Source organism: Oncorhynchus tshawytscha, linkage group LG06 (genome assembly GCF_018296145.1).
Source record: "Oncorhynchus tshawytscha isolate Ot180627B linkage group LG06, Otsh_v2.0, whole genome shotgun sequence".
Lineage (NCBI taxonomy): Eukaryota > Metazoa > Chordata > Actinopteri > Salmoniformes > Salmonidae > Oncorhynchus > Oncorhynchus tshawytscha.
The window spans coordinates 54554601-54580560 of NC_056434.1; the positions used below are offsets into that span (position 1 = coordinate 54554601).

General features: G+C 41.9%; 1 protein-coding gene across 4 annotated transcripts in view; it reads left to right on the top strand.

Annotated features, from left to right (window-relative positions):
* The window catches only part of LOC112232339 (zinc finger protein aebp2), a 57997-nt gene that overhangs the window by 24674 nt on the left and 7363 nt on the right, over positions 1-25960 (top strand). For all 4 annotated transcript variants that reach the window (XM_024399322.1, XM_024399320.1, XM_024399323.1 and 1 more), the window contains exon 6: positions 16803-16870. In XM_024399322.1, coding sequence (XP_024255090.1) covers positions 16803-16870 — 68 coding nt within the window. The remainder of the gene's footprint in view (positions 1-16802; positions 16871-25960) is intronic.

Genomic DNA, 25960 nt, shown 5'->3' on the forward strand with positions numbered 1-25960 from the left:
AGCATGATGCTACCATCACAATGCTTCATTGTAGGGATAGTGCTAGGTTTCCTCCAGTTGTGTCGTTTGGCACTCAGGCCAAAGTGTTCAATCTTGGTTTCATCAGACCGGAGAATCTTGTTTTCATGGTCTGAAAGTCTTTAGGTGCCTTTTGGCAAACTCAACAGACTGTCATGTGCCTTTTACAGAGGAGTGGCTTCCGTCTGGCCAGTCTACCATTTAGGTCTGATTGGTAGAGTGCTGCAGAGATGGTTGTCCTTCTGGAAGGTTCCCTTATCTCCACAAAGGAACTCTAGAGCTCTGTCAGGGTGACCATTGGGTTCTTGGTCACCTCCCTGACCAAGGCACTTCTGACCTGATTGCTCAGTTTGGCCAGGCGGCCAGCTCTTGGAAAAGTATTGGTGGTTCCAAACTTATTTCATTTAAGAATGATGGAGGCCACTGTTTTAAGGACATTTTTCGGTACCCTTTCCCAGATCTTTACCTTGACACCATCCTGTCTTGGAGCTCTACTGGCTTGGTTTTTACTCTGACATGCACTGTCAGCTGTGGGACCTTATATAGACAGGCATGTACCTTTCCAAATTACCACATGTGGACTCCAATCAAGTTGCAGAAACATCTCAAGGATGATCAATGGAAACAGAATACACCTGAGCTCAATTTCGAGTCTCATAGCATAGTTTCTGAAATCTTAAATAAGGTATTTCTTAAAACCTGTTTTCACTTTGTAATTATGGGGAATTTTGTGTAGATTGCTGAGGATCTTGTTTTATTTAATCCGTTTTAGAATGAGGCTGTAACGTAACAAAATGTTAATGGATCTGAATATTTTCCGAAGGCAAATATGTATTTCTGAGATTATATGAACATGACTGGGCATTCAAACATTTCTTTATCTATTAATCATCATTAATAGTGTCTCCCTGGTCTTCATCACATTTTTGTTTAACATGTTTTGTGTCATCAGGAAAAGACTCCAACCCCTGATACAGTTTGGAAATCAACTTTTAGAGGTTTGTCAGACTCCCTTAAAATATTTTAAATCTGTAAAGCTTCTGGCTTGTCCAGTGTTTGCTGCACAGAGAGAATAAGGTGTTGCATCTGCAAAAGTTCATCTTAGCACCACCACAGACTGGTCTTCCCTGATTGCCTGACCCTGCTGAGACCCCTGTCACCATCTGATCCTGCTAAGATGATGCATGACAAAGAATTACATTGGTGTACATTTATACATTATATTTTCCGGTAAATGAAGTCAATGGTTCATGAATTGAAATTACCATTATTCCCAGATCCCAGACTGTAGCTTTAAACTAATGTCATGTAGGCCTACCCATCAACTCAAAATGGAACTTTTATCATTCACTGGTTGGTATAATATACTGCAAAATTCACCTGACCTCCGTAGACTGGTTTTCCCTGGCTGTCTGACCCTGCAGGGACACCTGTCACCATCTGATCCTACTAAGACATGATGAGCATAGTATTGTGTAGTGTGTACTGACTGTGCAGCATGACAGTGAAGCTCGTAGAGCTGTTTATGCCATGTCAGTGTGAAACATAGGGAATTGGCTAGGGAAACTGACAGCTCAATAATGTTACATTGCTATACTGCCTCTAATAAAAAACTCACATTGTGCTGTCGGAAAACTTCATAATATCGGTCTTCAATTGTTTGGCTGCTAGTTTCATTGTTTGATTCAGGTCTAGTGTGATTGATGCAAAAATAACAGCTGAAGTTTGAGCTAACTAGGTACATCAACTGGCGAAGACTAGCCAAGTTAATATACTTCTTTTAAAACGAGACAAAACAAAGACTACAAAACCTTTCCATACACACAACAGCTATTAGACACTGCTACCTGACAGACACTGAGATAGTTAGAGCCTAGAGCTAAACTGGCTGTGGTTGCTACTAGCTAGCTAGTTCATTCACTTCAGACAGAACTTCAGTTGAGAGGGGATGAAACATTAGCTAAAGTTACATGTAAGTTAGCTACACTACTGTCATGGAAATGTTCAGTCAATAATATTTCAAAAATACTAGAGCCGGTGAGTTCAAATCGACTTTATTACAAAGTAATATAAGCTGAGCTGGTTCATGAAGCAACTGACTTTCCAGTCTTGGCACACACTTTTTATACAGGTTTCATCCTTAAGTCACACACACAGTACCTCCTCTTTATGTTAATGATTAATCCCCTCTGGCATTTAGCCACCATTATCTTTTTGCCTTGCACTAATTTTACCTTGGTTTCACATTAGGGCATAAATTATATTGGTGGTGTAACCATAGCAACAGTCAACATTAGGGCATAGCAATGGTTAAAAAATAAACAGACATGCCCACTCCTAAGACAGGTGCATTTCTAATGGTGCCTAATGACCTAGACACACACAGAGAGTGCACTTATTGTGTGGATGTCTAAGCTGTATAATGTGCAAGCATGTACTGGAAAATTCCCAATATATTCCTCCTCTGGGGCTTACTAAGTCCCAAACCTTAAAGTTTGTTCCAGTACAAGTGGGAAGGAAAGCACCTTCTATGTTGCTAAGGAGACAATCTGCCTCTCTTTCACCTTATCAACCTTTGCTTCACTTTCTCATTCATACTGGGGAGTCGGGACCAAACATCTCCTTTCACATATAGCTAGAAGGAAGTAAAAGATCCCTCCTCAAACCAAGTGTTCTTCAACATACAGTGTATGCATTTTTTAGCACTGCCCGAGGTTCTCGGTTATGTAAAATATAAGAATAACAAAAACATAAAAAATAATAAACTAAACCTCATAAACCTTTATAACGTTGTTCTCAATATGACACAACATATGGCCCTCCCTCACAGACACCTCTCTAACAACTATTTGGTCATAAGTGAAAAAACCTGTTAAATAATTAAGGGCATGGTCCATGGACTCTTGTAACTGGAAAACCCTATGTCACATACATGTCTAGGCGAACAGATATTCAGAAGGTCTAACATCATTTATCATTCAGCAACTGTTACATTGAGTACATGGTTATATTCTGTTGTACTATGTGCACACTTTAAACACATTCCTTATCCCAACATAAGGGGCAGTCCCCCTTTTGGCACATGGCACAGAAAATTGGGTCAGCATGATGAAAATGTCCAAGTTTCACATCATCTAGTTTGCACCATTTTCACAAACCTCAAACATTGCAGGTTCATGTACTGTTAATATTCCTGTCACGGGGGAATTGCTACACAGTATACAATTGTCCATTCTATGTTTTTGGGCTGGCCTGCTTATACCAACCATTTTTTGTTGCTTTTCTCAATTTTGGGTCAATGTTTGATTCTGGGGTATTTTCTCCATTGTGGCTACCCCAGTTTGTAACAGATGTCCAGATTTTCCAGCTTTGTCTTAGTTGGTGTACTAGTGCTAGTGGGAGTTGTTTTTACAATTTCTTCTAGCTTTGCCGCTTTTGTCAGGGATATCTGCCAGAGTAGGTATGTCATCAGGAGTAACAGGCATGTCACTCCTCTTTATCCCTGGACTCTGGATATTCAGGAGAGAGTGTCTGTTGGCTATTGGGAGATGCACCTTGGTCCTCTTCTCCTTCTGTTTCCTCCAGGCTCCTGCCTGGTGTATCAGCATCCTCTTCTTCCTCATGGCTCGATGGTCGCTCGCCGATCCCCTCCGGAACTCTGGTACAGTGGTTTAAATGGTACCATGTAGTGCTTCCTGTCACCTGGACGGCTGTTGGTGTTGCTAGGACCACTTCGTAGGGACCCTCTCACCTTGGCTCGTTCCACTTCCTCCGGAACACTCTGATGTAGACCTGGTCCCCTGGGATCACCGGACAGGGAACCTCTGGTCCTGGTTCATATTTTCACCTTTTTTCTGTGAGGTTTTCAAACTCAGAGACTTATGGCCTCTGTTCTATGGTTACACCATACATAATCTTATTTCCATCTCTCATCACACAACAAAATGACATTCCAGCTGAAGCTGGTGGATTCCTTCACTTCAGCTGAGCTGCTTTTAGTCTCTCCACTTTCTCCTTCTGGTTCCTAAGAGATTGGTAGCATAATAATAAGTATTGGAAAGCAACGAAAAACCCAAAACATAACAGTATTAGCAATGTAAGTTATGCATAATTATATATGCATGAAGACCAAAGACGGAGACCATGACAATTCCCACTCTCTCTTTACCGGACTCTATACCGCCAGAATACTTTTCTGCTGGACACCACAAAAATGAAGGCCCTAAAAAGCCTCCTCATGCTTTCGACCAGTCTTCCCCTTTCCGGCCTCAGGTTCCGAGAGGTGTACCCAAGCTATGTCATTTCACTTTGTTCCCCATCTCCTTCATTGCCACCTGATAGGAAAGTGTGTATCCCTAATCAACGCTACATTCTCTTGAGTTAACTCAGCACTGCATATGCTTTCACATAAATGCCTTCAAAATATAATTTAGAATGCAATTACTTCTACATCTATCCTCTTTCATATGATGCATTAACCAATAAAGCAGCAAACCCAACTATGATGTTAAAGTAGCTCCCAGACCCAACCCATCTGCATGTCTACAGTGGAATCTAGTCTCTCTCTTTGGCTCCGCTTCCTCTGTCATGGTGTCTTCAAGCTCACCCATTATGCAGCTGAACCTTTCTTCTCGTGAGAACTATGCACCCACCGAGGAGAGACATGACGATCTTCACCGCTGCAGGTGCTGTAAGGAATACTGTGTGTGGACCAGAACAACGATGTCCCAACACCCTAAAACCAAAGAAAACAAAAAACTTCATGGTTGACCCAAGCTGTCATCCAGTTCTCTAACAAACAACCTCCCTGTCGGAGGACACTGAGAGATAAGGTTTCTGGAGCTTCCCTAGGTCAAATAAATGAATGGTACAATTTGAATAGAGACTGGTGTTACTCATTCATTTAATAATTAAGTTCAACCTGTATTCGATCATTTCTAGTGAGAATGATCAGGCCTCAGAATGTCAGGATAGAGGGCATTCGACACCTATTAAAATATTTCCTCTCCCTTTTCTTTCCTTGACCTTCTGAAAACATTTAAATACCTTTCAAAACATTTCCATCCTTCTGCATACCAAATTTAAAACTCAATTGAAAAGGCCCCATCTGAAATAAATCCCACAGTATTAACACCAGTAACGCATAACTGGTGTGTGTGTGTGTGGTAAACCATATAACAAAAACAAACAAAAATGGCCAGGCCTTATTTAATTTGGTAACTCCTTTTTACCACTGAATCCGGATACTTTCATGCCTAACATTTGTTTGACTAACCCCTCTTCCAAGACCATAGCCTCAGGAAACATTTCAAAGAGAGATAATGAAACCCCCTCTACTGGAAAAGAAAGTGTACATTTCGTTAGCATTCACTATGCTACATCTTAATCAGCAATCCCAAAGTGTTATTTACAAACTAAACATAATGGTAAATCCACTGTCCTTACTCCTGTGGCGGAAGCATCAGAATTAGTTGTGTAACATAGATAATTAAGATGTCTTATCTGCATAATATGCTTATGTGATATACTTGTTATTAGAATGTATCCCTTCAGACTGGTGTTGGCAGTTGCACTTCTTCCCTCAGCTGGGGCTCAGTCACCTGGGGCCCAGGGAGGGGAGAGGTCAGGCTTGTAAACCATGTGAAGGGATGGTGTGGTTAATGGGAAACCAATTAATGCGAGTGTAGCGAAATGCTTGTGCTTCTAGTTCCGACAATGCAGTAATAACCAACAAGTAATCTTAACTAACAATTCCAAAACTACTGTCTTATACACAGTGTAAGGGGATAAAGAATATGTACATAAAGATATATGAATGAGTGATGGTACAGAGCAGCATAGGCAAGATACAGTAGATGGTATCGAGTACAGTATATACATATGAGTATGTAAACAAAGTGGCATAGTTAAAGTGGCTAGTGATACATGTATTACATAAGGATGCAGTAGATGATATAGAGTACAGTATATACATATACATATGAGATGAATAATGTAGGGTATGTAAACATTATATTAGGTAGCATTGTTTAAAGTGGCTAGTGATATATTTTACATAATTTCCCATCAATTCCCATTATTAAAGTGGAGTTGAGTCAGTGTGTTGGCAGCAGCCACTCAATGTTAGTGGTGGCTGTTTAACAGTCTGATGGCCTTGAGATAGAAGCTGTTTTTCAGTCTCTCGGTCCCAGCTTTGATGCACCTCTACTGACCTCTCCTTCTGGATGATAGCGGGGTGAACAGGCAGTGGCTCGGGTGGTTGTTGTCCTTGATGATCTTTATGGCCTTCCTGTAACATCGGGTGGTGTAGGTGTCCTGGAGGGCAGGTAGTTTGCCCCCGGTGATGCGTTGTGCAGACCTCACTACCCTCTGGAGAGCCTTACGGTTGTGGGCGGAGCAGTTGCCGTACCAGGCGGTGATACAGCCCGCCAGGATGCTCTCGATTGTGCGTCTGTAAAAGTTTGAGTGTTTTAGATGACAAGCCAAATTTCTTCAGCCTCCTAAGGTTGGAGAGGCGCTGTTGCACTTTCTTCACCACGCTGTCTGTGTGGGTGGACCATTTCAGTTTATCTGTGATGTTTATGCTGAGGAATTTAAAACATTCCACCTTCTCCACTACTGTCCCGTCGATGTGGATAGGGGGGTGCTCCCTCTGCTGTTTCCTGAAGTCCACGATCATCTCCTTTGTTTTGTTGAGTGTGAGATTATTTTCCTGACACCACACTCCCTCACCACCTCCCTGTAGGCTGTCTCGTCGTTGTTGGTAATCAAGCCTACCACTGTAGTGTTGTCTGCAAACTTGATGATTTGAGTTGGAGGCATGCATGGCCACGCAGTCATGGGTGAACAGGGAGTACAGGAGAGGACTGAGACCGCACCCTTGTGGGGCCCCAGTATTGAGGATCAGCGGGACCTAGGGGCGGCCTGTCAGGATGTCCAGGACCTAGTTTCACAGGGCAGGGTCTAAGCCCAGGGTCTCGAGCTTAATGACGAGTTTGGAGGGTACTATGGTGTTAAATGCTGAGCTGTAGTTGGCGAACAGCATTCTTACATAGGTATTCCTCTTGTCCAGATGGGTTAGGGCAGTGTGATTGCGATTGCGTCGTCTGTGGACCTATTGGGGCGGTAAGCAAATTGGAATAGGTCTAGCGTGTCAGGTAGGGTGGAGGTGATATGATCCTTGACTAATCTCTCAAAGCACTTCATGATGATGGAGGAGAGTACTATGGGGCGATAATCATTTAGCTCAGTTACCTTAGCTTTCTTGGGAACTGGAACAATGGTGTCCTTCTTGAAGCATGTGGGAACAGCAGACTGGGATAAGGATTGTACGTAAACACACCAGCCAGCTGGTCTGCGCATGCTCTGAGGACGCGGCTAGGGATGCCGTCTGGGCTGGCAGCCTTGCGAGGGTTAACACATTTAAATGCTTTACTCACGTAGGCTGCAGTGAAGAAGAGTCCGCAGGTTTTGTTAGCGGACCGTGTCGTTGGCACTGTATTGTCCTGAAAGCGAGTCCATTATTTATTTTTTTGTAGTCCATGATTGACTGTAGACCCTGCCACATACCTCTCGTGTCTGAGCCGTTGAATTGTGACTCTACTTTGTCTCTATACTGACGCATAGCTTGTTTGATTGCCTTTCAGAGAGAATAGCTACACTGTTTATATTCGGTCATGTTTCCGGTCGTCTTGCCCTGATTTAAAAGCAGTGGTTCGTGCTTTCAGCTTTGCACGAATACTGCCATCAATCTACGGTTTCTGGTTGGAGAAGGTTTTAATAGTTGCTGTGGGTACAACATCGCCGATGCACTTGCTAATAAACTCGATCACCGAATCAGCGTATGCAGAACATATCCCAGTCCACATGATCGAAGCAATCTTGAAGCGTGGAATCAGATTGGTCGGACCAGCATTGAACAGACCTGTGCACGGGTGTGTCCTGTATTAGTTTCTGTCTATAGGCTGGGAGCAACAAAATGGAGTCGTGGTCAGATTTTCCAAAAGGAGGGCGGGGCAGGACTTTGTATGTGTCGTGGAAGTTAGAGTAACAATGGTCCAGGATTTTTTCTGCTTGGGTGGGATATATACGGCTGTGATTATAATCGAAGAGAATTCTCTTGGTAGATAATGTGGTCAACATTTGATTGTAAGGAATTCTAGGTCAGGTGAGCAAAGGGACTTGAGTTTCTGTATGTTGTTATGATCACACCACGTCTCGTTAATCATAAGGCATACCCCCCCCGCCCTCCTTCTTACCAGAGAGATGTTTGTTTCTGTCGGCGCGATTGCGTGAAGAAACCAGGTGGCTGTACCGACTGCGATAGCTTGTCTCGAGTGAGCCACGTTCCTGTGAAACAGAGAATGTTACAATCTCTATCCCTCTGGAAGGCAACCCTTGCTCTGATTTCGTCTACCTTGTTTTCAAGAGACTGGACATTGGCGAGTAGTAAACTCAGGAGCTTTGCGTGATGTGCCCTTCTACGGAGCCTGACCAGAAGACCGCTTCTTCTGCCCCTCCTACAGCGCCGTTGTTTTGGGTCGCCAGCTGGGATCCGATCCATTATCCTGGGTGGTGGACCAAACAGAGGATCCGCTTCGGGAAAGTCGTATTCCGTGTCGTAATGTTGGGAAGTTGACGTTGTTCATATATCCAATAGTTCCTCCCGGCTGTATGTAATAAAACTTAAGATTTCCTGCGGTAACAATGTAAGAAATAATACATAGAAAAACAAAATACTGCATAGTTTCCTGAGAACACGAAACGAGGCGGCCATCTCTGTCGGTGCCGGACAACAACATCTGCTAACCATGTGTATGTGACAAATACATTTGATTTGATTTTGAATATGGCTGAAAAAAACTTGCTAAATAGATATTTTCTTAAATTAACTTGTACAATCGTTTGTCTCTACATTAACTAACATATTCCTCTCAATTGTACATTTTTTGCTTGACTCGTTATGATGTTATAACTACATACATTTGCTTCCCCGTAATGTTTTGTCAGCCATCTTTGCTGAAGTCACCAGGGACGGGTGGCCCGCGTTAAATTCGTCATTGGAACCACTCGATCTGATTGATCATATAAAAACCTTGTGATCCAATTGCATAATGACTGCTATAACTCCCCCTTGTGGTGGTCTGAAGCAATGAAGCTGTGATGCTGGGTACCTCTAAGTCCACGGTGTAAGCTCGCAACACACACTACTGAGCCTCATTTTGACTTGTTTTAAGGACATTACATCAAAGTTGGATCAGCCTGTAGTGTTGTTTTCCACTTTAATTTTGAGTGTGACTCCAAATCCAGACCTCCATGGGTTGATACATTTGATTTCCATTGATAATTTTTGTGTGATTTTTGTTGCCAGCACATTCAACTATGTAGAGAAAAGAAAAGTATTTAATAAGAATATTTCATTCATTCAGATCTAGGATGTGTTATTTTAGTGTTCCCTTTATTTTTTTGAGCAGTGTAGTACTGAAAGTATAAGCTGGCTAGCACTGCAGTGCATAAAATGCGTTGAGTAGTTGACTCAGAGATAGACCGTTTTGAATAAATTAATTTCTTCCAAAATTAAGGAAGAGAGCTACATTTCAGTGTATTTTTTTCACTTTCACCTAATTAGCTAGTCAAATGCAGCCAGTTAGTTCAGCCTACGCAAACAGAGGGATGTTAGCATGCTAGCTATTGCTAGCCAATAATGGAACTCTTCAATGTCAAGGTAAGCTTTTGATGTTATTAATTTATTGACCCCGGGGCTCGTGGGTGTAACCGCTAAACTGATTGCTGCTGACTACAATGTACTGCATGATTGTAGCGCGTTTACTAATACGTTAGTTGAAGGTAGTAGCTATATTGATGATGACGTGAGAATGATGTAGGCTGTTGTCACGTCATCGCCAAGGAACTTGAGAGTTTCAAATCCCTTGGTGTCCACATCATTAACAAACTAACATGGTCCAAACACACCAAGACAGTCATGAGGTGGGCACGACAAAACCTATTCCCCCTCAGAAGACTATAAATATTTGGCATGGGTCCTCAGACCCTCAAAAGGTTTTACTGATGCACCATCGAGAGCATCATGACGGGCTGCATCACAGCCTGGTATGGCAACTGCTCGGCCTCTTGCCGCAAGTCAGTACAACGGGTAGTACGTACGGCCCAGTACATCACTGGTTCCAAGCTTTCTGCCATCCAGGACTTCTATACCAGGCGGTGTCAGAGGAAGGCTCTAAAATTGTCAGACTCCAGCCACCCTAGTCACTGTTCTTTCTGCTACCGCACGCCAAGCAGTACCGGAGCACCAAGTCTAGGTCCAAGAGGCTTCTAAACAGCTTCTACCCCCAAGTCATTAGACTCCTGAACAGCTAATCAATTGGCTACCCAGACTATTTGCATTGCCCCTGCCCCCCCCCCATGCGGCTACTACTCTCTGTTATTATTTATGCATATCCACTGTAATAACTCTACCTACATGTGCATATTACCTCAATTACCTCGGCACCGGTGCCGCCACACATTGACTCTGTACATAGCCCCGCTATTGTTATTTACTGCTGCTCTCTATTTGTTATTCTTATCTCTTATTTTCTTAACTGCATTGTTGGTTAAGGGCTTGTAAGTAAGCATTTCACTGTAAGGGCTACCTGTTGTATTTGGCGCATGTGACAAATACGATTTGATTTGTGCAGCGGTTAGCGACCATGATATGAAGGTTTAGCTTGGAAAGTGTTTTATGCCTGGTCACAGATAGCTGATGTGTTGTGCACTGAAGTCCACAAACAAATGGAAAAGATGAGGAAGAGAGAGCATAGATAGACGTGAGACGATATTATCTTGTCGCGTTCAAAACAACTGGGAACTCAGAAAGAAAACGATCTCCGACTGGGGAAAATCGATTGGAATGGTCATCCAACTCAGAATTGCTACTCGTGAACATGGGCTTGTTACTAGAGCTCCGACTTTCCGACCTGAAGATCACTGACGTCATGATTTGACCTCATATTTTTCAGAGTTCCCAGTTGTTTGAACGCGGCATATATACAAGAAACTTTTAGTATGTGTCTGGTATGAAAGTGAACTGTGTTTGTGTGTGATCGGGTGTATTCATTGCGCCGATTCTGTTTCTTAAACTGAAGCAAACGGAATGAAACTGGGACAAACATTCCTGAATTTGTCTAATAGAAACTCTCATTTGTAACTTTTGGACTAATGATTAGCTAGATGCAGGTAAGCGTGTGCAGGGCAGTATTGAATGTGTCACTGTCTCAACTTGATTACTCAAAATTATTTTGACCTGTGCACGTGCTATGTTCTAAACTTTCATTCATAGGCTAGGTTGTAGCAACCTCATGATGGGTACAGGGAGTATCATATACAGTTGAAGTCAGAAGTTTACATACACCTGAGCCAAATACATTTAAACTCAAATTCCCGTCTTAGGTCAGTTGGGATCAACACTTTATTTTAAGAATGTGAAATGTCAGAATAATTGTAGAGATAATTATTTATTTCAGCTTTTATTTATTTTATTACATTCCCAGTTGGTCAGAACTTTACATACACTCAATTAGTATTTGGTAGCATTGCCTTTACATTTTTTTACTTGGGTCAAACATTTCGGGTAGCCTTCCACAACCTTCCCACAATAAGTTGGGGGAATTTTATCCCATTCCTCCTGACAGCTGGTGTAACTGAGTCAGGTTTGTAGACCTCCTTGCTCCCACACGCTTTTTCAGTTCTGCCCACAAAAGTTCTATAGGATTTTGGTCAGGGCTATGTGATAGCCACTCCAATACCTTGACTTTGTTGTCCTTTAGCCATTTTGCCACAACTTTGGAAGTATGCTTGGGGTCATTGTCCATTTGGAAGACCCATTTGCGACCAAGCTTCAACTTCCTGACATATGTCTTGAGATGTTGCTTCAATATATCCACATAATTTTCCTGCCTCATGATGCCATCTATTTTGTGAAGTGCACCAATCCCTCCTGCAGCAAAGCACCCCCACAACATGATGCTGCCATCCCCGTGCTTCACGGTTGGGATGGTGTTCTTCGGCTTGCAAGCCTCCCCCTTTTTCCTACAAATATAACGATGGTCATTATGGCCAAACAGTTCTATTTTTGTTTCATCAGACCAGAGGATGTTTCTCCAAAAAGTACGATCTTTGTCCCCATGTGCAGTTGCAAACCGTAGTCTGGCTTTTTTATGGTGGTTTTGGAGCAGTGGCTTCTTCCTTGCTGAGGGCCTTTCGGGTTATATCGATCGATTTAGGACTCATTTTACTGTGGATATAGATACTTTTGTACCTGTTTCCTCCAGCATCTTCGCAAGGTCCTTTGCTGTTGTTCTGGAATTGAATTGCACTTTTCCCACCAAAGTACGTTCATCTCTAGGAGACCGAACACGTCTCCTTCCTGAGCAGTATGACGGCTGCGTGGTCCCATGGTGTTTATAGTTGCGCACTATTGTTTGTACATATGAACGTGGTACATTCAGGCGTTTTGGAAATTGCTCCCAAGGATGAACCAGACTTGTGGAGGTCTACATTTTTTTCCGATGTCTTGGCTGATTTCTTTTGATTTCCCCATGATGTCAAGCAAAGAGGCACAGCGTTTGAAGGTAGGCCTTGAAATACATCCACAGGTACACCTCCAATTGACTCAAATGATGTCAATTAGCCTATCAGAAGCTTCTAAAGCCATGGCATAATTTTCTGGAATTTTAAAATCTGTTTATTTTAAAGGCACAGTCAACTTAGTGTATGTAAACTTGTGACCCACTGGAATTGTGATACAGTGAATTATAAGTGAAATATTCTGTCTGTAAACAATTGTTGGAAAAATTACTTGTCATGAGCAAAGTAATGTTCTAACCGACTTGCCAAAACTATAGTTGTGAAACAAGAAATTTGTGGAGTGGTTGAAAAACGAGTTTTAATAACTTCAACCTAAGTGTTGAAGTTCAACTGTAGTAGCCTAAACCTATCAAAGTTACATTAAACGGGGTGAATGGAACATGATTGACGGTCATAGAATGTCATAGAATATTAATATTTGACTCTGCATATTTTCTTGTGCACTTTCCAGGGAGCAAGGTCATGAAGGAAGGGGGGGGTAACAGATGAGAGATGGTCTTTGGTGGCCTTTATGGCCCCTTCATACAATGAAGCACATTCCAGCTCTTGTAACCCAATGGTAGGAAGGGTGACCCTGGTTCCTGTTTGAATGTGACATTTTAAAATGTCCTCCTCGTGGGCCCTCGTCAAACACCTGTCTTCCATGGCATGGGCTTGTGCCAAGTTGTGGTGTCTGGTTGGTATTATGCTTGGGTAGTATACCGTACACCAGGGTATTTGGAAATAGCCACAGGATGTTTTTTGTATACCATTAAAACTATTTCTTTGAAGTTTTTATATACATTATAATATCTGTTGCTACTTTTTAAGTAAATATCTGCATTCAGCTGTGCAATATGTGACCCACCACCTGGATTCGGGTCCTATGTAGCAAAATAAAAAATACTGCAAAGTTGGTTAGGAGCCAGGAAACAGGCGACTATGTCTATTGGCACCATCTTGTCCATTTAAAGTGTCTTCAGAAAGTATTCACACCCCTTGACTTTTTCAAAATGTTGTAGTGTTACAGCATGAATTTCAAATGTTTAGATCACTGGCCCTTTGTTTACACCCTCTTAATCCTTAGCCCCACCCATCTCTTTAAGGATTCATTTGTGAGGCCCTGTGCTAAACAGAGTGAGTAGTGTAGTAAACAACCAAAGATTTCAAGACTAAAAGTGGTGAAAGTAATAGCCTACAATAAGGGAAAACTCCAGGTAAAAATACACTTTATCAAGTCCTTGGCATATATCCTAATCTGACTTTGGTGAAGGTCATGTTGTTCTTCACATTAGTTTCTGGTAAACACACACTATATCAATAAAATCTAGGTTTATTTGTCACATGCACAGAGTACGGAAGGTGTGAACGGTACTTTAAAATGGTTACTTGCATATTTGCATAGTAGCAATATCAAAAACAGAAAGTGTCCAGATAAAAATATGTTATAATTATTTGATGATGCTTTCCCAGACACACTTGTCTAAATTGATTGGTCATGTGAAAGAAATGCTGTAACCACCCCATGCCACATCTAGCTAAGTGAATGGGTCACTATTGTCTCGATATTTACACGTGTAAAATACAATAGATGGCCGTACTCACCCCCAGCCAAACCTGGCTAACTTGATGGGTCATGTAATCATCTGAAGAAGTGGAGTCTTTTGTTTAGACATGTAGCTAGTTAGCTAAACAATAAACTGGCATAGTACCAACTCATTCTACTACCACCAACGCAAACTGATTTGTCATAGCTGTAGTATGAATCTGCAGGTAGCTAAAGCTAACCAACTAGGTTCAATGTTAGCTAGATAGATAACATTAGGCTGTAACTAGCATTGCAAATGGATTTCTGATTCAAATAATATTACTTACTGTTACATATTATACATGTAACATTAGCTAGTGAGCCAGCAAGCTAACGTTCACTAGCTAGCTAATAGTACGCTTTAACTTGAAAACCATATAACTTTATGAACTGGACTGCCTGTTTTTGCAATTATTGTTTTTGCAGTCGTTAGCATATTTAGCTAGCAGCCTCCATGGAAATTGTTATTACTTGTGCTAATGTAACGGATGTGAAACGCTAGCTTAGTTAGCGGTGGTGCGCACTAAATAGTGTTTCAATCGGTGACGTCACTTGCTCTGAGACCTTGAAGTAGTGGTTCCCCTTGCTCCGCGGCTTTTGTGGAGCGATGGGTAACGATGCTTCGTGGGTGACTGTTGTTGATGTATGCAGAGGGTCCCTGGTTCGCGCCCGGGTATGGACGAGGGGACGGTCTAAAGTTATACTGTTACACTAATTTTCTTAGCATTCTGGTAATAGACGCCCAATAGGCTTTTTTGTGCCTTGTGTACTAAAATGGTAATACCGTAAATCCCGGGATGAGAGAAGGATGGTATGATGTTATGAAAATCTGGATACTGCACAACCCAAGTTGGTGTCAGTGTGCCACTTTGGTTCCTGCCACCCTGTTCCCACTGCAGTAGTCTCCCAGCAATCTTCCAGCCAACAGGGCGATCCTCATTCATTACCGTCCCAAACCAATTCCAGAACTTCCTGGCATGGTGCTCTGCCAGGCTGTGGTGTCTAGTGTCTCTCTGTGTGCCTCTATCCCTCACCGCAGCAGTCCTTGAGCAAACAGGGCATTCCTCAAACTGGTTATCCCTGTCCCAAACTCCAACCCAGACATAGAAGGCTTAGCCTAATGAATGGAGCGTTCCAGTTCGTTCTAGAAGGAGCTTGATAGTCTGCAGCCTGACAGAAGTAAATGAGGAGGCAATGTCCCTATCCAGTTCAAAGGACCATGAAAAAGATAGACACTTTTGGTTTTGTACAGGGAAACAGTAGGACTTCAGGTTGGCTTGTGGCCTCCTGAGAGCTATGGCTTCAGTTTATGCAGAATTACACACAGAGAGAGAGAGAGAGAGAGCTGCTGAGTCTGGTCTGGGCACTCAAGGCTAGAGAGGGGGATGGAGACAAGTGTACAGGACGTTGTGAAAGAGAGGGAAAGTTAGAGCCAGGTGGGGGTTTCTCTATATCTCTCTCCCTCCTCCTGTCCTTCAACTAGTTCGCATGAATGCCTCAGCCATTCCCTGGAGTGGGGAGAATCATTTAAAATATTCTCGTGACAAGGACAAGTTCTTCACATACTGTATGAGCAACACTATAAAAAGACTTAACCGAATTTTAAAAAAGAACACTTTGACGCAAGAGTTTATATCTGCAACTATTTTTGAGCATTTTAGTGCTTCTACTCTCCCTCTCCGACCTACTCCCCACTGACAATGTTTGGGTGAGTGAATTCCAGATTTCAGAACTGTTACTGGAAACTTGAGTCATTTTGATCTAGTGTTTTTACAAAAAAAAGTGTGCCAAATGTTCAAACAAATCGTATGATTGACTGTATTTTTGGGAGGACGGTGGATTTCTTAGCCTAGTCTTAGATCTGTTTGTGGCGTCTTGCCAACTTTTGGTCATTGTCATGCCAAACCAAACAGAGATGGCAAGACAATTCAAAGAGACCTCGTTCCAAGCTATAGATTTCTGGCTTCAGTAGGCTGAAACATGATGAATGAGTCAATTTATATTTTCCAAATTCAAATGTCCCAACCCCAGGACAGTACGTGTGTGCGATCCGTGTGGGATTTGAACCCACAAACCCATTTGAAGTATCTACTCTACAGGACTGAGATTCTCCACAAACATCAGTTTTTTATGAGGCTAACTGCTCACTGTCTCTCTAGATTCTTGCGTCTGTTTCTAGCACCGTGGAATGGGAGCTATGTGATAAGAATTCCTTTAGCATCAGCCCTGGAATGGAACCTGAGATATTCCAAGATCTCTGGCTTCTGTCTGTCTGGATTGTGGAATACCATGTACAGTACAGTACAGTAAGAAGCACATCACAGATAGGGGAATGTAGAAGATTCCATTCCAAAATATAACTTATGTCTTCACTTCACTCATTCATCCCTATCAAACTATTAAAGACTTTCGACTTCCGTCTGTCTTTGCTCATCTTCTCCACTGTGCCCCAGCTCTGCTGAATGTCATTTATCTCAGTCAACATTTTGCTCCACCAGTGTTGTGTTTTGGTATTACTTTAATCATCTAATGAATATTACAGCATTCCTGACTCATCTTCTCCATTCACCAGGTGATAGCCAGGAGGAAAGAGGGCTCTGGGAAGGTAAAGGTGCTGCTCCACTGGACTCCAGAGGACATGTAAGTAGTATGGACTATCTTGGGCACCCTAATTGACTCTGGAGTATTATGGTCTATTCAATTTGTCTTTGTGTAACCAGGATAGGTCACTTAGCAACAGCCCTGGCTGTTTGAGGGATCCATAAAAACATCACATTGAATAAATCAGAAAAATTCACAATAAAGCAACATAAGAAATTGGTTGATGGGCAGGCGATGGTGTTTGTATCTGTTGCTGATGTTTTTATGCATGTCTTTTCCATCCTCCTCCATACTAGGCAGGGATATCCTTGTCTCATCGCGCACTAGCGACTCCTGTGCCGGGCGCAGTGCGCGCTAACCAGGTCGCCGGGTGTACGGTGTTTCCTCAGACACATTGGTGAGGCTGTCTATCGGTCTATAGAGGAGAGTTGAGAGGGAGGAGATATCACTTACTGATGGGGTAGAAGTGAGAGAGGGTGGGCATATTAGATCGGCATAATCTTCAGTCCATTCTGGGAGTGTGAGTGGATCTATTACTCAATTGGAGTAATGTACCCTCACTGGATCTGTAGGGGATGGTGTTTGCGTGTTCGTGTCACTTTCAAGGAAAAGTTTGACTTCATGTTTGTTTCAAATCCAATTTTAGCAGTCACTTGCGCCTGAATACAACAGTGAAATGCTTACTTACGAGTCTCTAACCAACAATGCAGAAGAAAAAAAACAGATATGAATAAGAAATAAAAGTAACAAGTAATTAAAGAGCAGCAGTAAAATAACAATAGTGAGACCAAATACAGTTATACAGCATACTCAGCATACCCTAGACCAAATACAGGGGGGGTACCGGTACAGAGTCAAGGTACAGAGTCAACGGTTAGTTGAGGTAATATGTACATGAAGGTAGCGTTATTAAAGTGACTATGCATAGATGATAACAACAGAGAGTAGCAGCGGTGTAAAAGAGCAGGAGAGGTTGTGTGTCTGTGGGGTGGGGGGGGGGAGCAAATAGTCTGGGTAGCCATTTGATCAGGAGTCTTATGGCTTGGGGGTAGAAGCTATTTAGAAGCCTCTTGAACCTAGACTTGGTGTTCCGGTACCGGAGAGAACAGAACAGCAGAGAGAACAGTGACTAGGGTGGCTCGAGTATTTGACCATTTTTAGGGCCTTCCTCTGACACCGCCTGGTATAGAGGTCCTGGATGGCAGGAAGCTTGGCCCCAGTGATGTACTGGACCGTTCGCACTACCCTCTGTAGTGACTTGCGGTTGAAGGCTGAGCAGTTGCCATACCAGGCAGTGATACAACCAATCAGGATGCTCTCGATGGTGCAGCTGTAGAACCTTTTGAGTATCTGAGGACCCATGACAAATCTTTTCAGTCTCCTAAGGGGGAATAGGTTTTGTTGTGCCCTCTTCATGACTGTCTTGGTGTGTTTGGACCATTCTAGTTTGTTGGTGATGTGGACACAAAGGAACTTGAAGCTCTCAACCTGCTCCATTACAGCCCCGTCAATGAGAATGGGGGCGTGCTCCGTCCTCCTTTTCCTGTAGTCCACAATCATCTCCTTAGTCTTGGTTACGTTGAGGGACAGTTTTTTGTTCTGGCACCACCCGGCCAGGTCTCTGACCTCCTCCCTGAAGACTGTCTCGTCATTGTCGGTGATCAGGCCTACCACTGTTGTGTCGTCTACAAACTTAATGATGGTGTTGGAGTCGTGCCTGGCCATGCAGTCATGGGTGAACATATGTGTTGCTACCTACCCTCACCACCTGGGGTGGAAGTCCAGGATCCAATTGCAGATGGAGGTGTTTAGTCCCAGGATCCTTAGCTTAATGATGAGCTTTGAGTGTACTATGGTGTAGAATGCTGAGCTCTAGTCAATGAATAGCATTCTCACATAGGTGTTATTTTTGTCCAGATGGGAAAGGGCAGTGTGGAGTGCAATTGAGATTGTATCATCTGTGGATCTGTTTGGGCTATATGCAAATTGGAGTGGGTCTAGGGTTTCTGGGATAATAGTGTTGATGTGAGCCATTACAAGCCTTTCAAAGCACTTCATGGCTACGGACGTCTGTAGTCATTTAGGCAGGTTGCCTTCGTGTTCATGGGCACAGGGACTATGGTGGTCTGCTTGAAACATGTTGGTATTACAGACTCAATCAGGGACATGTTGAAAATGTCAGTGAAGACACTTGCCAGTTGGTCAGCACATGCCCGGAGCACGTCGGCTATGGAGAGCGTGATCACACAGTCATCCGGAACAGCTGATGATCTCATGCATGCCTCAGTGTTGCTTGCCTCGAAGCGAGCATAGAAGTGATTTAGATCGTCTGGTAGGCTTATGTCACTGGGCAGCTCGCGGCTGTGCTTCCCTTTTGTAGTCTGTAATAATTTGCAAGCCCTGCCACATAAGACGAGCGTCGGAGCCGGTGTCGTACGATTCAATCTTAGCCCTGTATTGACGCTTTGCCTGTTTGATGGTTCGTCGGAGGGCATAGCAGGATTTCTTTTAAGCTTCCGGGTTAGAGTCCTGCATCTTGAAAGCGGTAGCGCTACCCTTTAGCTCAGTGCGAATATTGCCTGTAATCCATGGCTTCTGGTTGGGGTATGTTACTAGAGGTCGACCGATTATGATTTTTCAACGCCGATACCGATTATTGGAGGACAAAAAGGCCGATACCAATTATCGGCCGATTTTTAGCATGTATTTGTAATAATGACAATTACAACAATACTGAATGAACACTTATTTTAACTTAATATAATACATCAATAAAAATCTATTTAGCCTCAAATAAATAATGAAACATGTTAAATGTGGTTTAAATAATGCAAAAACAAAGTGTTGGAGAAGAAAGTAAAAGTGCAATATGTGCCTTGTAAGAAAGCTAATGTTTAAGTTCCTTGCTCAGAACATGAGAACATATGAAAGCTGGTTGTTCCTTTTAACATGAGTCTTCAATATTCCCAGGTAAGAAGTTTTAGGTTGTAGTTATTATAGGAATTATAGCACTATTTCTCTCTCTACCATTTGTATTTCATATACCTTTGACTATTGGATGTTCTTATAGGCACTTTAGTATTGCCAGTGTAACAGTATAGCTTCCATCCCTCTCCTCGCTCCTACCTGGGCTCGAACCAGGAACACATCGACAACAGCCACCCTCGAGCAAGGGGAAGAACTACTCCAAGTCTCAGTGAGTGACGTTTGAAACGCTATTAGCGCACACCCCGCTAACTACCTAGCCATTTCACATCACATCGTTACACCAGCCTAATCTCAGGAGTTGATAGGCTTGAATTCATAAACAGCAGAGCTGCTGGCAAAACGCACGAAAGTCCTGTTTGAATGAATGCTTATGAGCCTGCTGGTGTCCACCATCGCTCAGTCAGACTGTTCTATCAAATCATAGAATTAATTAACATAATAACACACAGAAATACGAGCCTTAGGTCATTAATATGGTTGAATCCGGAGACTATCATCTCGAAAACAAAACATTTATTCTTTCAGTGAAATACGGAAACGTTCCGTATTTTATCTAATGGGTGGCATCCATCAGTCTAAATATTCCTGTTACATTGCACAACCTTCAATGTAATGTCATAATTATGTAAAATTCTAGTTTGCAATGAGCCAGGCAGCCCAAACGGTTGCATATACCCTGACTCTGCGTGCAATTAAGGCAAGAGAAGTGACACAATTTCACCTGGTTAATATTGCCTGCTAACCTGGATTTATTTTAGCTAAATATGCAGGTTTAAAAATATATACTTCAGTGTATTGATTTTAAGAAAGGCATTGACTATGGTTAGGTACACGTTGGATCAACGACGGTCCTTTTTCGCGAATGCTCACTGCATCGATTATATGCAACGCAGGACACGCTAGATAAACTAGTAATATCATCAACCATTTGTAGTTATAACTAGTGATTATGATTAAGTTTAATGCTAGCTAGCAACTTACTTTGGCTTCTTACTGCATTTGCGTAACAGGCGGGCTCCTCGTGAGGCAGGTAGTTTGAGCGTTGGACTAGTTAACCGTAAGGTTGCAAGATTGAATCCCCGAGCTGACAAGGTAAAAATCTGTCATTCTGCCCCTGAACAAGGCAGTTAACCCACCGTTCCTAGGCTGCCATTGAAAATAAGAATGTGTTCTTAACCTCTAGCGACGAGCAATCCCGTATCTGGGAGCGTAATCATAGCCTCAAAAGCGCATTACCATAACGCAACGTTTCCTATTCATGAAAATCGCAAATGAAATGAAATAAATATATTCAAACACAAGCTTAGCCTTTTGTTAACAACACTGTCATCTCAGATTTTCAAAATATGCTTTTCAACCAAAGCTACACAAGCATTTGTGTAAGAGTATTGATAGCCTAGCATAGCATTAAGCCTAGCATTCAGCAGGCAACATTTTCCCAAAAACAAGAAAAGCATTCAAATAAAATCATTTACCTTTTGAAGAATTCGGATGATTTCAATGACGAGACTCTGTTAGATAGCAAATGTTAATTTTTTCCAAAAAGATTATTTGTGTAGACGAAATAGCTCCGTTTTGTTCATCACGTTTGGCTAAGAAAAAGACTAGAAAATGCAGTCACTACAACGCCAAACTTTTTTCCAAATTAGCTCCATAATATCGACAGAAACATGGCAAACGTTGTTTAGAATCAATCCTCAGGGTGTTTTTCACATATCTATTCGATAATATATCAGTCGTGACAGTTGGTTTCTCATCAGAAGCAAACGGAAAAATACTGCAGCTGGAGATTACGCAATAATTGCAACGGAGGACACCAAGCGACCACCTGGTAGATGTAGTCTCTTATGGTCAATCTTCCAATGATATGCCTACAAATACGTCACAATGCTGTCGACACCTTGGGGAAGCGACAGAAAGCCTAACCTCATTTGTGGCCCATTCACAGCCATATAAGGAGTCATTGGCATGATGCGGTTTCAAAAAATGCGGAACTTCCTGATTGGATTTTTATCTGGGTTTCGCCTGTAACATCAGTTCTGTGGCACTCAGACAATATATTTGCAGTTTTGGAAACTTCAGAGTTTTCTTTCCAAAGCTGTCAATTATATGCATAGTCGAGCATCTTTTCGTGACAAAATATCTTGTTTAAAACGGGAACGTTTTTCATCCAAAAATTTAAATAGTGCCCCCTATATCCAAGAAGTTAACTGACTTGCCTAGTTAAATGAAGATTAAATATGTAAACTTGAAATCGGCCCTAGTTAATCGTCCATTCCGATTCATCGGTACATACAGTCACTGTGGGGACGACGTCCTCGATGCACTTATTGATAAAGCCTGTGACTGATGTGTTGTACTCCTCAATGCCATCGGAAAATACTGGAACATGTTCCAGTCTTTGATAGCAAAACAGTTTATTTTACCGTAATTTAACTAGGCAAGTCAGTTAAGAACAAATTCTTATTTTCAATGACGGCCTAGGAACAGTGGGTTAACTGCCTGTTCAGGGGCAGAACGACAGATTTGTACCTTGTCAGCTTGGGGGTTTGAACTTGCAACCTTCCGGTAGCTAGTCCAACGCTCTATTCACTAGGCTACCCTGCCGCCCATATATAGACAGAGTCAGTGGTGCTTCCTGCTTTAATTTTTGCTTGTAAGCAGGAATCAGGAGGATAGAATTGTGGTCGGATTTACCAAATGGAGGGCGAGGGTGAGCTTTGTACGCATCTCTGTGTGTGGAGTACAGGTGATCTAGAATTTTTTTTCCCTCTGGTTGCACATTTAACATGTTGATAGAAATGAGGTAGAACTGATTTAAGTTTCACTGCATTAAAATTTCCGTCCACTAGGATCGCCGCGTCTGGGTGAGTGGTTTCCTGTTTGCTAATTTCCATATACAGCTGACTAAATGCGGTCTTAGTGCCAGCATCCGTCTGTGGTGGTAAATAAACAGCCACAAAAAGTATAGCTGAGAACTCTCTAGGCAAGTAGTGTGGCCTGCAATTTATCACAAGATCCTCTACTTCAGGCGAGCAAAATCTAGAGACTTCCTTAGATTTCGTGCACCAGCTGTTGTTTGCAAATATGCACAGACCCCCCCCCCCCCGTCTTACCGGAGTATGCTGTTCTAGCTTGCCGGTGCAGCGTATATCCCGCTAGCTGAATATCCATGTCATCATTCAGCCACGATTCCGTGAAACATAAGATGCCTCGTCTAATATATTGTCCAATGATTGCACATTGGCGGGAAATATTGACGGTAACGGCAGCTTTCCCACTCGCCTTCTGCGGATCCTTACGAGGCATCCCACTCTGTGTCCTCTGTACCTGCGTCTCTTCCTGTTGCAAATAACTGGGATGTTGGCCTTGTCGGGTGTTCGGAGAATGTCCTGTGCGTCCTGCTGTTTGAAGAAAAAATATTTGTCTAATCCGTGGTGAATGATTGCTGTCCTGATATCCAGAAGCTCTTGTTTGCCGTAAGATAAGGTTGCAGAAACATTATGTAAAAAATAAGTTACAAATAATGAGAAAAAAAAACACATAAAACACGGTTTTCTTCCTGGGAAGGAGAGGAGGACCAAAATGCAGCGTGGTTATGGTTGAACATCTTTAATAAAGATGATAACGTGAACAATATACATTTCCAAAATAAGAAAACCGAAACAGTCCTAACTGGTGCAAAACACAGAGACAGGAAACAACCACCCACAAAATACCCAAAGAATATGGCTGCCTAAATATGGTTCCCAATCAGAGACAACGATAAACACCTGCCTCTGATTGAGAACCACTCTAGGCAACCATAGACTCACCTAGACAATTACACTGAACACAACCCCATAAATCTAATAAACCCCTAGACAAGACGAAACACAAATAAATCACCCATGTCACACCCTGGCCTAACCAAAATAATAAAGAAAACACCGAATACTAAGGCCAGGGCGTGACAGGTTGGGCGCCCGTAAAACTGCTGCCATTTCTTCCGGCGCCATCTTACATTTTACCACAGGTGGACTCCAATCAAGTTGTAGAAACATCTCAAGGATGGAAACTTAATTTTGGTATTGGTGTTTTTTATTTCTAATACATTTGTAAAAATGTCTAAAAACCTGTTTCGCTTCATTATTATGGGGTAGTGTGTGTAGATTGATGAGGAAATCTATTGAATCAATTTTAGAATAAGCAACAAAATGTTGAAAAAGTCAAGGGGTCTGAATACCCTCATTTAGCCTCATTTATCCCTCATTTACTGAAGTGATTCCTTTATTTTAGGAGTTACCTGTAAAATGGATGGAGAGCTATTGCTTAAGTCGCAACAAAATGAAATATGTTGCGGATAGGTAGCAATGATACAATTTTATGAGTACAACATCTAAAGACCTTTGCGTTATTAAAAGGACGTATTTGGGTGTTTTTAAAGCCTTTGTTCATGTTTTTTCAGGGCCCCCATATTACACAATAAGGATGAATAATTTATTTGCTTTGGGTATGTTTCTTGAAAACAAGTGAAATAACAAAAAAAAAGTGTGTGGACCTTTCTATGACATTCCATTCACATCAAAAATAGAGATTTGGTTGTAAAAAAATAACTTATCCTTTAAAAATCCTGAATGGGCATCACCCAGCAGAGCTGGGGGAAGCATGTCAGCGATGCTAGCATGTCACAGAAATGAGTCCTCTGTCTCCAAGATTTCATGTCGAGCTATGTACGATTCACTTAGTATAAAGCTAGTTGTGTTTTATTTGTCTTCGGGAACTGTCCAACTGGCAACAGCTCTGGTGGACATTCCCCACCTTTGTTTTTACACTGCTGCTACTCACTGTTTATTATCTATGTATAGTCACTTTACCCCTACCTACATGTACAAATGACCTCAACTAACCTGTACCCCCGCACATTGACTCAGTGCCGGTAACCCCTGTATATAGCCTCGTTATTGTTATGTAATTTTAGTGTTACTTTTATTTTATGAAGTAAATATTTTATTAACTCTATTTCTTGAACTGCATTGATGGTTAAGGGCTTGTAAGTAATCATAATCCTTATATAAATAGGCCCTTTTAATTTTGTCTGGCTTGCCATTCCAAATAAAATGGAAACATTTTTGCTCATATAATTTAAAAACAGGTTGCTAGGTGTAGGCAAGACCATAAGCAAACAGGTAAACCGGGATATGAATAAAGCGTAAATCAGGGTTATTTTTCCACAAATACACTGGTATTTTCCTTTCCATGGTAGCAAAATCTTTTCATTTTTGCAAACTTTTTATACAAATGTATTGGATTGAGAATTTCTTTCTTTCGGGATATGTTTACAGAGTATGTCCACATAACCGTCAGACCATTTTATTGGTAAACTACACGGTAATGTTAAAGTTGTATTTGTTAGTGATCCAATATATAATATTGTACACATCACAATTTGGTTGTAAATCCAGAGAGGTTAGAAAATGTATCTAGTCCTTCTATGAGGGGTTTATGTGGGTTTAAAAGAAAACAACATCAATCATCAGCATACAATGACATCTTTGTTTTAAAGCCCTGGATTTCTAACCCCTTGATGTTATTTTTGGATATGAATTGAACAGCTAACATTTCGATGGCAATAATAGATAGATATGCCGATAGTGGATAACCTTGTTTTACTCTCCTCTTGACAGTTTAAAACTTTCAGAGAATTAGCCATTATTTACTATTTTACACCTAGGTCAATGTCCTCCTGGAAGGACATTGACCTCATTCCGTCAGTAGAGGATGCCTGGCAACATTTTGGAAACATTTTGGAAACGTTAACCTTTTTGGGATAGGGGACAGCATTTTCACTTTTGGATGAATAGCGTGCCCAGAATGAACTGCCTCCTACTCCGTCCCAGATGCTAATATATGCATATTATTATTATTAGTATTGGATAGAAAACACTCTGAAGTTTCTAAAACTGTTAGAATGATGTCTGTGATTATGATGTCTGTGAGTATAACAGAACTCATATGGCAGGCAAAAATCTGAGAAAAGAATCCAACCAGGAAGTGGGACATCTGAGCTTTGTAGTTTTTCAACTCAGCCCCCATTGAAGATACAGGGTGATATTAGTTATGTTTCACTTCCCAATGCTTCCACTAGATGTCAATAGTATT